Source organism: Cynoglossus semilaevis, chromosome 14 (assembly GCF_000523025.1).
Source record: "Cynoglossus semilaevis isolate Cse_v1.0 chromosome 14, Cse_v1.0, whole genome shotgun sequence".
In the NCBI taxonomy this organism is placed as follows: Eukaryota; Metazoa; Chordata; class Actinopteri; order Pleuronectiformes; family Cynoglossidae; genus Cynoglossus; species Cynoglossus semilaevis.
Genome location: NC_024320.1, coordinates 6,610,890 through 6,625,096, shown reverse-complemented (window position 1 = coordinate 6,625,096; position 14,207 = coordinate 6,610,890). Strand labels below are relative to the sequence as shown.

The 14,207-nt window shown below is 38.5% G+C and overlaps 2 protein-coding genes across 3 annotated transcripts; both read left to right on the top strand.

The window, feature by feature from the left end:
* The first annotated feature begins 939 nt into the window (after window positions 1-939).
* On the top strand, window positions 940-8,888 carry LOC103389390 (adenosine receptor A2a-like). Of its 2 annotated transcripts, none has more exons than XM_008324782.3 (5): window positions 940-1,166; window positions 4,454-5,009; window positions 5,303-5,434; window positions 6,570-6,673; window positions 7,627-8,888. In XM_008324782.3, exons 2-5 carry the CDS (start codon window positions 4,810-4,812, stop codon window positions 8,592-8,594), a joined length of 1,404 nt encoding a protein of 467 aa, XP_008323004.1. In that variant the 5' UTR covers window positions 940-1,166; window positions 4,454-4,809; the 3' UTR covers window positions 8,595-8,888. The 2 variants fall into 2 exon arrangements, with proteins under 2 accessions (XP_008323004.1, XP_008323003.1); XM_008324781.3 differs by having other exon boundaries at window positions 941-1,166; window positions 7,624-8,888.
* A 3,201-nt stretch (window positions 8,889-12,089) lies between these two features.
* LOC103389391 (small nuclear ribonucleoprotein Sm D3) lies at window positions 12,090-14,152 on the top strand. The gene is made up of 4 exons (XM_008324783.3): window positions 12,090-12,246; window positions 13,160-13,299; window positions 13,388-13,580; window positions 13,935-14,152. The coding sequence occupies exons 2-4, from the start codon at window positions 13,174-13,176 to the stop codon at window positions 13,997-13,999; spliced, it is 384 nt and encodes a 127-aa protein (XP_008323005.1). The 5' UTR covers window positions 12,090-12,246; window positions 13,160-13,173; the 3' UTR covers window positions 14,000-14,152.
* The last annotated feature ends 55 nt before the right edge of the window (window positions 14,153-14,207 follow it).

The following is a 14,207-nucleotide window of genomic DNA, read 5'->3' as shown; positions in this document are numbered from 1 at the left end:
TATAGTATAGTATAGTATAGTATAGTATAGTATAGTATGGCGTAGCATTTTATAGTATAGCATAATACAGCACAGTATACGTATACTGAAAAGGTTAGCACATAGTTTAGTATAGTATAATGTAGTGTACAATGTTCTAGTATAGCATAGTATGCCACAGTATTGTGCATTATAGTTTAAGGAAAGGAAAGTGAACTCCTTGTCATTGTGACACAGCACACCACTGCACACAACCAAATGTGACCTCTGCTTTAACCCATCACCAAAGTGAACAGTGGGCAGCTTTTAGGGGGAGCAGTGTGTGGGGACGGTGCCATGATCAGAGCACCTCAGTGGTAACTTGGCAGCTGGTGGACTTGAACCTGAAACCTTCCAGACCCAAGCCCGCTTCCTTAACCACTGCCACCAGCCTTAATGTAGTGCACTATAGCATAGCACATTATTTTATTTCATAATTTAGTAATCTATAATCTAGTGTAGTTCAGTACAGTATAGTATATGTGAGTACAGCATATAATGTATAATAGTATAACATAGTAGAACATTGTACAAAATTGCATAGCATAGTAAAATATGACATTTCATAGCATACAGTACAGTACAGTATGGTAGAAGGCAATTCTATATAGCAATACATCTTAACTGTTATTATGTAGTATTTCGATATAGTATAATTTTGTGTGTGTGTATATATATATAAAATGATAACGTCCATACCATTTATTTACATGTTTTACGGTCAACGTGCGTCTCATAAAACAGTCCTGTTTTACATTGGCATCGGCAACATTTATTTTAATTCAATTCACATTTATTTCCATTTGTTTATACGTCACTGTTTACGAGAAGTGAAGCCTAAAGCCTTCAGGCTCTCCCCCAATCAGACGGCGAGGGAGATAGAGGGGTGGGTAGGGGGAGCGAGAGAGAGAGAGAGAGAGAGAGAGACAGAGAGAGAGAGAGAATAGAGTGTGTCACTTTTTTGTGCTCAGTTCGCACCTTGAAACTTTAACGCAACACGTGCGGTTTTTCAGGTATTTTTTCAACTTCAGTTTCAGCCATGTTCACTTCAGGTACTGACGATGGAAACATGTTTTTGGCATGTGAACAGAATCAGTTTTTCTTCTTCTTCTTCTGTGGACAGGCTTTAAAATCCCCCCTGCAGTGAGGTAAGAGAAGAACAACTATGTTTTGACATGTTTGTGGGACTATTTTAGCATGAGTCAGACATCTGTTGACACCGTAATTAGTTTGGGTGTAACAGTCCGTTATGTTCCTTTGTGTAACTTCTGTTTTTTTTGTGTTTTTTTTTTACGTCTTCGTGGTAAAATGTTTCCATCGTGATGCCCGAGTCTACAACAATAGTCAAAGCACACACACACCGTACATTTACCCACGAAATAAAAACTGCAGTGTTTCCGTTTGAGTTGTGTTCACGCTGTGATGGTGCAGCCGAGCTTCGACATTGATTGACAGCTGCAGAGACATGTCCCCTCTTGCAGGATGTTTGTTTTCTTATCACTTCCTTCAAAGCCTCTGGGCAAATCCTGCACATAAATCTTCTAAAACTAATGGACAGCCCCTCTTTTTTTCTATTCGAGTTTCTTTTCTTCTAACCAAAACGTGTTTTCCAAAACTTGACAGCAGCACAGATTACCAGTCACAACACAATTAGCCACAATTAGGCAACTGTTTTTCATATTATACAACACATTAAATTATATATTTATATTCCTAAAAGTAAAAAAAAAAAGATTTTATCCATTAGGTTTATTAAAAGCTTTATAAATAAAATTAATAAATGATCACATGACATCAACATCTAGACGTGACATTTAATTTTAAAATCACTACCAACAATATTTAATTGTTGTTTTTATTATAAAAAAACCTTTGAATTTTGATTTTCAAAACTGTATTTCATGCTTGCATTGTATTATATTATATTATATTATATATAGAATATATATGAAAAAAAATACACATTAGGGTTAGGGTTAGATTGTCACGCAGATTCTATCCCACAACCTAACTATGTCTGTCTTATCTTACGTAGCTGGGGAAACATTGCATCACCCTGTTAAGCAATTTTTTCGTCCAGGTTTTAAAGCTTCTTGCATCACTGTGGGTCTTGATGAACCTTCACAGATTTGAGTCCAGAATAAACCCCTGATTTTACATTCCTGTAGGATGACGTGGGGTTTTAGTAAAACAATGGGAGAAAAGTGGGACTTTGGTCCAGTGTGCTGCCACTGAGGATCAGTGAAGTTGAGCTGCAGGATGAACTATGTTTCAATTATGCAGATTTACATGAATATTGCCAACGTGCATAGATTTGTATGTATTTATGTCCCCAAGTGGACCTTGAGATACCACAGTGTCACCATAAGCTTTTATTTGAGATTGGATCTTATAACAATTTAAGATTAGGTTTACCCTCGTTCTATTACTTAATCGATTTAGTAATAATTCAGCAGGTTGATACTTTTCATTCCTACTGACAGGATTGAAAGAATCTTAGCAATTCTAAAGGACTCATAAAGTACGATAATATACAGGAAAAGGTTCTTGTACCATAAAATGTATCTAGAATTTTCCAGGCGTCAGTATGACTCACTCAAAATTGGATTGCAAATTCCCTTTTTTGTGCTAAGATAAGCTAATGTAGGAGATCCCTGAAATAGGTCAGGCTGATAGGATCTCACTATTGATCGCATCGTCATAGAAACCCTCATTGTTTGACTACACATTTAATCATCACGTGATGTCATCAAACATGACTCACTGGACACCCTGGTGGAATCTCATCTTTTCAGATTGATGTTTCCTCACAGAACACAAGATTTTTTAAATTTATTCTGTGAATTACATTGGGCTTATTTAAATTTATACAACATCACACAAATCAAAGTCAAAAGTAATACTGAGGGCTTTGGACAAATGCCCTAAGATATGGCACAATGCCCTTTGAAAGAAAAGAACCAACCAGGTCTCAGGTTGTCTCTCCACTAAACTCAACCAGGCAGTTGAGACCAGGTGGACTCAAACCACTTGACAAGCAAACATTTCTAGCCCTTAAGGAAGAAGACCAATGCCAAGAGAGAGAGTTAAGAAAAATATGCCAAAAGCTAAAGCTAACATAGACATATTGCAGACAGAACACATGCCCTGAAAGTAACATTTACCCACAAATATGTAGAAATGGCAAAAAAGTAACCAAAAACTGACATTAGCTAGAAAATCTTTGATTTAAATAAAATGAAACATAACTATTACAAAAAGGTAGACACAAGTTTTTCATGGAGAAAACTATGAGTAATGCAAAAAAATGTGGTACATTTGTTTTACAGAAAATTTATAGCATGGACAGCTTAATTTGATTTGTAAGGGTTGCTAAAACATACCAAAACTGAAATAGCGTATTACTTGCCGGAAAAAGCTAGCAAATAGTCATACCAAAACTGAAATAGCGAATTACTTGCCGGAAAAAGCTAGCAAATACTTGAGATAAAAGAGACTGAACACATGCACAGCAAGTAAAATTTACCCTTTAATTATTGTGAGATTGAAATAAAAAATGTCAAAAAAGGTAGCTTAGTAAAAGCAACCTAAACTAAGCTAACCATGCTAATGACATAAAACAGATGAAACAGAAGTACTACAAAATCGTTTAACAGTCATCTTTAATAACAAACATAGCCACCTATAGAGAGTTCTAGAAAAGAATTGCAGAGACTCTGGTAAAGTTTACCTGTAAAAATATTTTTGAAACGCTAAAATTAGCCTTTTTTAACACACTATAGTCCTACTAACTCTAGAATTCGAGCCCAATCCTTTGGCCGCAGACTGCCAAGTGGTGAGATTGGGAAATAGCTGCTATTGTGGTTTAAAAAAACAACATCAAATGCAAGGTAAAATATTTGTTTTTATACAGTATGTTTAACTGACATTGAAAACCATCTCTTTTGTAATGCAGCTATTTCACACTTATGAGTCACTTGACTTGCAATTCATTCAGTCTTCTCACCTCTGTGAAGGTTATCTGGGGTTGCATCCCTGTTTGCAATGGTACTCTGTAATCAGCTTTACAGCACTGTGGAATTCCACAAAGCACCCTGGGAAAATGCAGGCCAGATAGTTTAGCACAAGCACAAAGGCTTTTAAATTTACAGATGCTTTGTTTTGTGCAGTCATCAGTGATTTTGGGTGAAAACGTGTCAGTGGCGGGAATGATAAGGGTGTGTGGGGGGGGGTTTCAGGAAATGTCCCTGGAATAAAAGATACATTGTTGGATTGTCTGCTTTGGCCCTGTGTGGAAAATTAAATGTTCCTCCTGTCGTCCCGAGATAAATGGCTTTACCAACCTCTATATGTGTGTTTGTGTATGTGACTGTGCTGAAACCTGTGATCTGTTTGTTCAGGATCTACTGTACTAACTGAGACTGTTTCTCTTCAGATTACTGCTTTAATTGGGTGGCCATTGGGCAACGCTTCCAGATGCTTCCTCCTGGACTGTGACAGAGTTGACTAAGCTGAACACAGCTACAGAGACACAGAAGAGGACAGACACACGATAAAGACACATACCGATATGTCAGTGTGTTACCGTAACAGCCTCCAGTGAAGTCAAGCATTACGAGTGGTGGAAACTTCCTCTTTTGGCCAGCCACCCCCAGTGACATAAACTATTACCACACACTCTTCCGTTCAGCAGTGAGGCACACAGGTTTTTGTTTTAATCTAAAAACACATCAGTACGCCGAGGGAGTGGGATGAAAACACAACGAGAGCACAGAAGAGGAAACACTAACCATGCTGAAGAATGACCAGGTGGTCTACATCTGCCTGGAGTTGGTCATCGCCTGCCTGGCTGTGGCGGGGAACATCCTGGTCTGCTGGGCCGTCTGCCTCAACTCCAACCTGCAGAGTATCACCAACTTCTTTGTGGTGTCCTTGGCGTTGGCTGATATCGCTGTGGGGCTGTTGGCAATTCCCTTCGCCATCACAGTCAGGTATCATCACATCAAATCGCTGTTATAACACCTCATAATCACTGTTTTTTCAGGAATTAATGTAATCCAAGAAGGAACAACTCTGGGACAGATGAATCTGGTTGATGTGCCTTAATTAGACTTGTCTGACTTAAAGGCCTTGGGTTGAGCTATTTAACCCCAAGTTACCCATCATACCTCAGCCTTGTGCCATTTCAAGTCCATCATATGTAAAATATTGTCATTTTTCACTAGCTGTAGTGGTTTTTTAGATGAAAAAAAGTTTTCCTGAAATGTGCTTTTTTTTGTATCAGCACCGGCTTCTGTGCTGACTTCTATGGATGCCTCTTTATTGCCTGCTTCGTCCTCGTGCTCACCCAGAGCTCCATCTTTAGCCTGCTGGCCATCGCTGTGGACCGATACATTGCTATCAAGAACCCGCTCAGGTGAGCATGGTAACACCTTCACACTTAAGAGGAGAAGTATCATACATGACAGACATTAAAAAAACAGACAGAAAATACAAATTGTATTTAATTCAATAGCCTGTGGACCTTAGTGCAAAGTTTTATCATCATCCTGTGTTCAAATACATTTTTCTATTATCCTGCTGCTTAAATCTGGAGTCTAGGTCTAGAAATAACAAGATAACAGTGTAATATTAGTGTGTTAAAAGTTGGCCAAAATATGGCAAAAAGTTGATATTTAAACCAAATGAGGAACCATTTATAATAAAATATAAATAGATAACATCTAAAAAACAGTATAAAGTTAGTAAAAAAAATGTTAAAAGACAATAAAAGTCAATGCAGCTAAACATTTAGATAAATAGTTACCTTTGAAATAAATACATGTATCAGTAAATACTTTAAAAAGAAGACGTAACAATAAATGTTAGGCCCTCCGAAAACTCAAATTGTCCAGAAAGTTAGCTAGCTAACAAGAAATAACAACACTTCCGCTAGCTGGTGGTAGGCTAAAAGATAAAATAGCCCATAAAAAGTTAAAGGTTTGACTAAAATATGATCTCTAAAAGTTAATCTTAGTCAAAACAAAAATCTAATAGTCGAATTATATGTGTAATGATTCACAGCCCCTTATACTTTGTTTCCCAGCAGCAAGAATAGGCCAATTATTTTTATGATTCAATCTAGCGCCTCATAAAAAAGTTTCTTGTTCATTCTCTGTGTAGCAGATGTTTCTTTCACACAGATATTATTCAATATATCACTAAAGGCATAATAAACCTAATATAAACCTACTGTAATGGCCACCACCCTGTCCATTTTGTGCTAAGACAATAACAAACACACAATAACCATTGTGTTCATTCACGTCTTCTTCCACATTAAATTTATATCCATTATAAATCAGCTCCTGCTGACCTTTTATACTCTATTTTTATGTCTTGGTCTCTCTGTCCTTCATTAAATAAACAATGCAGTCACATTTGAATGTGTCACCATTTTCTCCTCATTCAAATCCACAAATATTTGTCTTTCCTGCCGACCCAACCCCAGATAAAGAAGCTAACCCTGTGTGTGTGTTTCGTTGACATGTTCAACCCCTCAACCTTTTCAGGTACACCAGCCTGGTGACGGGGCAGAGGGCAAAGGCCATCATCACTTTGTGCTGGGTTCTCTCTGTGGGCATTGGCCTCACTCCAATGCTGGGCTGGAATACAGGTGAGAGACACATCTTAGCCAATGTAAATGTTTGCTCTCACTGCCTCCTAAGTGCTTTCAGCCTTGAGTGAAGGGTATAAAAGGTGACCTCCGGTAAACTGTCTACGCCTTCCTGAGAAGACTGTCAGATGTCCGTGTTAGAGTTTCTATTTTTCTGTGATGTGTAGGCAAAGGTCAAGGAAAAGTAGGTTAGGTTGATTTCATTACATTAACCGACCAGAGAGAATGTAGGGCAGGTCACCAGCTGCTGGTTTGTGGATGAGTTGTGAGGTTCATTGATTCTTTAATAAAACTTGGTGACATTTGTAAATCTTATTTAGAGGTAAATCAACCAATCAATCATCAACAAGTCATACGTTGTATAAACAGGATGGAGTAGAGTTGGAATGACTGCCCTCCATCTCTATTGAATTTTCTTACCCAGCTTCCCTGTGACTGCCCAGCCGTTCCATCCGGCTTTTTATAGATTGATGGTCGGTTTCCACTAGAGTAGACGCCTATGTATTGCCTTTTTATATTTGTAGGGGGCGCAACCAAGGAGCGGGACACTATGATCACCATTGGGATGATGTAGGGTTTAATAAAAGCCTGCTAAGTGACTTATATAGCTCATATGAGTCAAATCATGTGAGAGCTTGGTTGTAGTTAAGGTGTGATATTGTTGTCACCTCATGTTGTGTCTCTATGGGCTTAGCCTTACTTTAAACAGTGTATTTTAATCTAAATATTTTGATTGTAAATGCTGGTCTGTCTCAGCTCTGCGTCTGCACTGACGTTGAAGACTCCACAAACAAATTCTGAGCAAAGCAATGGTACATCTTTGTCAACGATGTGGACGGATGTTGGAATTATTGGTTATGCATATGAAATTAACACAAATAACATTTTAATTTTGACAGCAATTGTTATTTTTGTGTTCTAAAAACATAAATAATAAACGTTCTTCTCAGCAGGTGGAAACAGCACAACCTCCCCCAGCGGGACCTGTCCTGAAGGCATGACCGAGTGTCTGTTTGAGGGAGTGGTCACCTTGGACTACATGGTCTACTTCAATTTCTTCGGCTGCGTCCTTGTACCTCTGTTGGTCATGCTGGTCCTGTATGCCAACATCTTCATGGCCGCTCGACGCCAGCTCCGATTAATTTGCCTCAAAATTTCCCAAGCCCCCTCTGCTACAGAAACCGCCTCGTCTCCCAGTTCATCTTCATCCACCCTGCAGAAGGAAGTGCACGCCGCCAAGTCACTGGCCATCATCGTAGGTTTGTTTGCCTTCTGTTGGTTGCCACTGCACATCATCAACTGCTTTAACCACCTGTGTCAGGACTGTAACCGGCCACACATTTGGTTGATGAACATTGCCATTATCCTCTCCCATGCTAACTCCGTCGTAAATCCCTTCATCTACGCCTATCGCATTCGGGAGTTCCGACAGACGTTCCGCAGGATCCTGTACCAGAACATCCTGGGCCGCAGGGATATGCCCAGGATTGGAGTTTCTCGTAATAGTGTCACAGGTGTGGGAAGCAGCCACAGCAGCATCATGGGAACTTCCTCTTCACGTAACAGTAAAGAGGCCGTGTCATGTGGTACAATAGTAAATAGTTTCATCCTGGACTCAGATCCAAGTCATACTCCACCAAAAAACACCCCGGAAGCCTCACGCCTGTGGACAATAGAGTTGGACCCCGATATAAGTAGCGGTGTACCCAATGGTCACAAACCAAAGGAACACGTGCCTGCAGGAACGTCAGAGCTGCTGTGTATCCCAGGATATTCTGTGCAGGAGAGAACAGAGTCAGTCACAAACATCGACCAGCAGTTTGAGTTAAAAGACAGTCAGAGCTCCATCACTTTCGTAAACGTCCACGCACTCTCCCCTAACCAGACTGAGTGCTCTGCAGAGCTTCCAGAAGTCTCGTGACAAAGACATTTTAAATAACACACATTTACAGAATATTACAGTAAAGCATGTAACATTCACACATCAAACAAAATCACATCAACGACAAATGAAAAAAACAAGAGCAGCTGCAAATTCCATTTTCTGTGAGGGCTTCCGGGCTTCCAACCCCTCACATTTTACAAAGGTATTAAAAAGTATTTTCAGTTTTATTTTCAATTACTGTAATTTCTGGACTATAAGCTTAAACAATGATGCGGCTAATTTCTGGATTTTTACGGGCTAACAAAGTTCATACCGCTAGCGATCAATGCCTTATCTGGTAGGCTACTGTGTGTTATACTAGTAGCGTACGTCTGTCTGTGAATGGCTGTGTGCGTATATGTGCGTGGGAAGAAAATGTGAGTTGGTTATACAGGAGCTGTTAAAACTCTGTTTCTGTTCTGTTGTGGTCGGAGTGGCTGATAATAAAGACCCCAACTTCACTGTTTCTGTTTACCTCTGCTGCGGACAAGACCAAAGTAAAGGAGTTAGCCCTGGAGCTAATGTTAGCTTCAGCCCTGTTCATTCCAACTACGGTCGGGGCGCTGAAGCAGGAAAGAGCTAACGCGTAACCAGCCGTGTTACAGGCACTGTTTGGAAAAAGCAGTTATTTAATTCAAAGTGAAAAAAATATTTTTGTGTAAATATCGCATGTCACAATGTGTATAGAGAAGTACAGCCTATATATGTATTTTTTATTCTTTTTTAATTGAGTGGGTGATTTAGGTGCACTCAATAGTCTGGAATTACGGTGTGAAAATATAATATAACGGATAAAAAAGTACAGGCGGTTTGAATGATAATATTTCATAGTATGACAAAACCATTTTCTTTTTATGGTAATCACTAATGTAGCCCTTCAATGTACTGACAGGTGCAGCAGTGTCCCTCAGCTCATTTAAGTTCAAGACTCCAGTATTATTGTATGTTTATTCATTTAAAAACATTGGAATACACCTGAACTTCACTTGAATACACTTGAACTCTCCGTTTTTCTCCATTTTACCTGACAAGCTGACCACTGCATATGAATATTTTTTATTAAAAGTAGATGCCCACTGTTCATTTTGGTGATGGGTTAAAAGCAGAGGTCACATTTTTGAGGTTTCACTAGATTCACTGAAGCTGACCGACCAACAGCTCCACACCTCCAGAACCTTCTGTCCCTGCACGTGTCTCCACCAATCTTCCAGTAAAGCTGTTTATCCCTAACAAGTGGATAGTTCAGAATAACAATCTTAGGAAGAACTGGGGGGCAATTAAAAGGCAGAATAGTAATAAATCATGATTTGTCATCATTTCATTTGAACACAAAGAAAATAATATCAACAATGGTCCTAAGCATTTTGTTAGAGTTATTACAAGCTTTGACAATATTTAACAAAATGTGATGATATGATGATTAAGAAAATCATGATTTAAATTTGAATATGGCTGTTCCCCTGTATTTTGCAACAACGTCAGTCTACTGTGACTAATGCAGCTTATGGCTAGTGGACAATAAAACATTTCTCCTAACAGCATTAGTGCGAACACATTAAATATGAGACATGTAAGTGGAAAAGTGGAAAAGTATTTGGGAGACAATAATTTGTAAGAATGTTAAGGATGAATGAAATTTCCTTTTCTATCTATAGCTTTATTCTTTATTCAGTTGTGTTTATCTATTTTTGTCAGATCTAATTATTTTCATTGGTTTCATTTATGAACATTTTCACAAAATCCTGTTGAAAAAGTTTGAAAAAGCAATCATCGGGGTTCCAGGAACGGAATAATCCATTTTACATTGATTCCTATGGGAAAATTGTTTCTGTTTTAAAACTTTCAGGTTCACAAACAGCCTTCCTGAACCAATTAAATTTGAATATGGCGGTTCCCCTGTATTTTGCAACAACGTCAGTCTACTGTGACTAATGCAGCTTATGGCTGCAGTGTGCTGTGAGTGGACAATAAAACATTTCTCCTAACAGCATTAGTGCGAACACATTAAATATGAGACATGCTGTATTCACTGCAGTGGGTTTAGATCTATTACAGAGTCATTTTTCAAACTGCGTCAGGACTGTTGATATTGTGGCTTTGATAACTGCCAAGCAACTCCTTAGTCACTGTTTCAACAACAAGACGCTGGTGTCCGTAGGCCCCTAACTGATCAAAACAAATCTTATCCAAATATCAGTCCGTGTTCATGTGATGTGACACACATACAAAACACACAGCCTGCAGACTAATGTGCAGGAGGTGTTTACAGAGCAGCCTACCTGCTGACGCCAGTCAATGGGCCTAATGCAATGGAAATCAAATGGAGGTTCATTTCATGATGTCTTTTATTATGCCATTATGCCTTCGCTCTCGTCATTTAAAAGCTCTTCCACCGTTGAGAACCCTGCATTAGGCAAAACCGGTGCACTTTCAAGCAATTGCAGGAAGTCCATACAATAATACCTGAGTATTTTTCAAGCTTATATACAGTTTTCATTTAAAAACAATGAATGTTGATTTATCACCTCTACCAGAGATGTTGTGTTTTTGACCATTTTCCTGTTCTGGAACTGTCTGACAAAAACAAAGGAGGGATACAGTCCACTTGGCCTGCCTGTAAGGTTCAAAGACTGGCAAAATGTTGGCAATGGGAGCAATGAAATGAACTTCAAATATGGTCAAAAACATTTAAGGTATCTTTTGAATGCCCTCCTTGGGGGGAGGGGAGGGGTGTCAAGTGAGGGAACATGGGGATGTATGCTCACTGAGGTGTTTTTAAGTCAGTGACCAGTCTTTGGAATTTTAGGGCCATATATTTTTTTAATGTGCTATGACATAGGCTGAGAGGACGTCCTTGAGAATACAGCACCAAATGAGGCTATAGTAAAATAAAAAACACATGCTTCCGGGTGAACAAGCCTAAAACATAAGTGTCAAACTTAAGGCCCGGGGCCAAATGCGGCACGCCAAGCCATTTTGTGTGGCCCGCGGGAGCTTAAAAAGCATTTCGTAAAGTCAATGCAGAGTTTCTTAACCTAAGTAATAAAAAGTTTATAATCAATCAAATATTAATCAATTGCAGAAACATGTATTAGTCTGTTATGGAGTAGTTACATCTATACCAGTGGTCCCTAACCTTTTTTTGTTCAGGGACTGGTCCGCCAGTACCACCTGTTACTACAGACCAGTAGCAAGGTGCTGAGCATCGAAGGATCATTAAGTTTTCAAAATAAAATTTTTTTAGATTCTATTCTGTTAGTATTGGAATCTGAATGACCTATTTTTTTTTAAATTAGATTATCTTTTGCCAGATTATCTTTAAATAAAGAAGAATGAAGTAAAAAATAAATAATAGTAAAAGTACATTCATTCTTCCAGTTACTTGCCCTTCAAGGGGAACTGTATTGCTGATGTGGCCCCCGGTGAAAATGAGTTTGACACCCCTGGCCTAAAACATCAACGATTCTATTTCGAACACTTCAAACTTCAAGACCCACAATTCAGTTCGTGTACCGGAAACACTTGCTTTATCGTCGCGGCATTGTGGGAAGGCGGAAAAGGCTCGAAAAAAGGACGCTGAAGCGACGTGCGCACGTTGCAGAGTAAAGAATAAAGCGGCTCAGAACACAGTCTTCTGCACAAGTTCCAGGTAAATAATTTTGAGGTTCACTAATACCATATACCTTTATTCATTACTTTATTGAACGGAAATGTTTATCTTTGCTATACGCTGCACTTCATTCATCCAACTAGCCAACATGGCTCCGTCTATGTCCTGAACCCGGCGTTCATACCTCAGTGAAGTAAAACATAATGGGAATCGAAATAATAAAGTTGGATTTTTAAACTATTTATTTATGTTTTAGCTAAATCAAACATTTTGAATTCATCATTTTCTTTAAGTAACCGCCTTTCCGTAAATTATCGAACCAAGCTAGCATGGCTAATATAGCTAGCCAATGGCTTAGTTTTGTACTTTGGTTTAATTCGTTTTAGTCCCATTAAATTTAAAATATACTATTATGCCAAGTATTACAAATGAATGAATTCATTTAATAATTTTCAGCAATCTCAATCTGCGATTATGCGATTCGACAACAACGTTTGAGTACAAAGGTTCCAAAAACGTCCCCCTCAATGTATATAATAAAGAGTAATGTTGATCAGTTCTAGGTTGTGGCTTTAAGTGTTAAAACAAAATTACTCACTGCGTGTCCGTTAGAGGTATACGTTTTTAACGATTCATCTTTTTTCGATGTGCAAATTTTCCTAACAAATGTTTTGCGAAGTCAAACTTTCAAGGTGCTGACGTGATATTGTCTGACTGTTTGTGTAGGAATTACAAAATCAGTGATTGTGTTTGGTTAATGTCAAAGACACTCCTATAAACTATGTATGTTACTGTTGACATTTGTTTTGTCACAGTGTGTCGGAATGAACACTTTCAATGATACAATTCCTCCTTTTAAAAATGTTCTTTAAATTTCAATTATGTATTCAGTCAACCGTTCTTTCATGCTTGTTTTTAGCAGCACACTGTAACACGTCATAACATGTTTCAGGAATACAAGTAAAAATGTCCATCGGTGTACCAATCAAAGTTCTGCATGAAGCAGAGGGTCATATCGTGACATGTGAAACCAACACTGGAGAGGTGTACAGGGGTAAGCTGATTGAAGCTGAGGACAACATGAACTGCCAGGTTAGTCTATCATTGAAAAACATTTCCAAAAATAAATATTCAGGTTTGAGACATGTTTGACTAATGAGCATTTCTTCCATCACCGCAGATGTCCAATATCACAGTCACATACCGTGATGGCCGGGTGGCACAACTGGAGCAAGTTTATATTCGTGGCAGCAAGATTCGCTTCCTCATCTTACCTGACATGTTAAAGAACGCCCCTATGTTAAAGAGTATGAAAAACAAGAACCAGGGATCTGGTGCAGGAAGGGGCAAAGCTGCCATTCTCAAGGCACAAGGTAAGTGGCAGGTTTTAACCTGTGTTTAGTTTTCTTTATTTCTGGAGAGTTTTGAAAGATGATTTATGAGAAGGAACACTCAGCAGTTACACAGCACATACCATAATGAAATAGTATGTATGAAATACTGACATTAAAACGAAGCAATTAGCTTGATTCAAATGCTGTGCCCATAAAAGTTTCCAATTTAATTGTTACCTTTTATTATTTCTAGACAGAAGTTTGTTTGAGGAAGTGTTTATTTTGTTGTTAACAAAAAGGCTACAAAGTCATCTCAAATATTTCTCCTACTAAATTTATATCACATTATGTTTGTAAGTAAACATTTTAATGAATATTTTGTCACTTCCACAGTGGCAGCCAGAGGCAGAGGCCGTGGTGGAATGGGAAGAGGAAACATCTTCCAGAAGAGGCGATAACTGCCACATCTGTGTTATAAGTGTTGCTTTGTATAGTCTTGACTTTTTATTTTTGACCTTTTGGATTCGATAACTGGGATGTCTTCAGTTTAGTGCTTTGCAATTTACTGCTTTGATTTCATTTTTTATGAAAATAAACATATTTCCATTCCATACAGTCTTCTGCTTCATTCTTTTCTTTGTAAATATCTGCTCTATTACACCACAT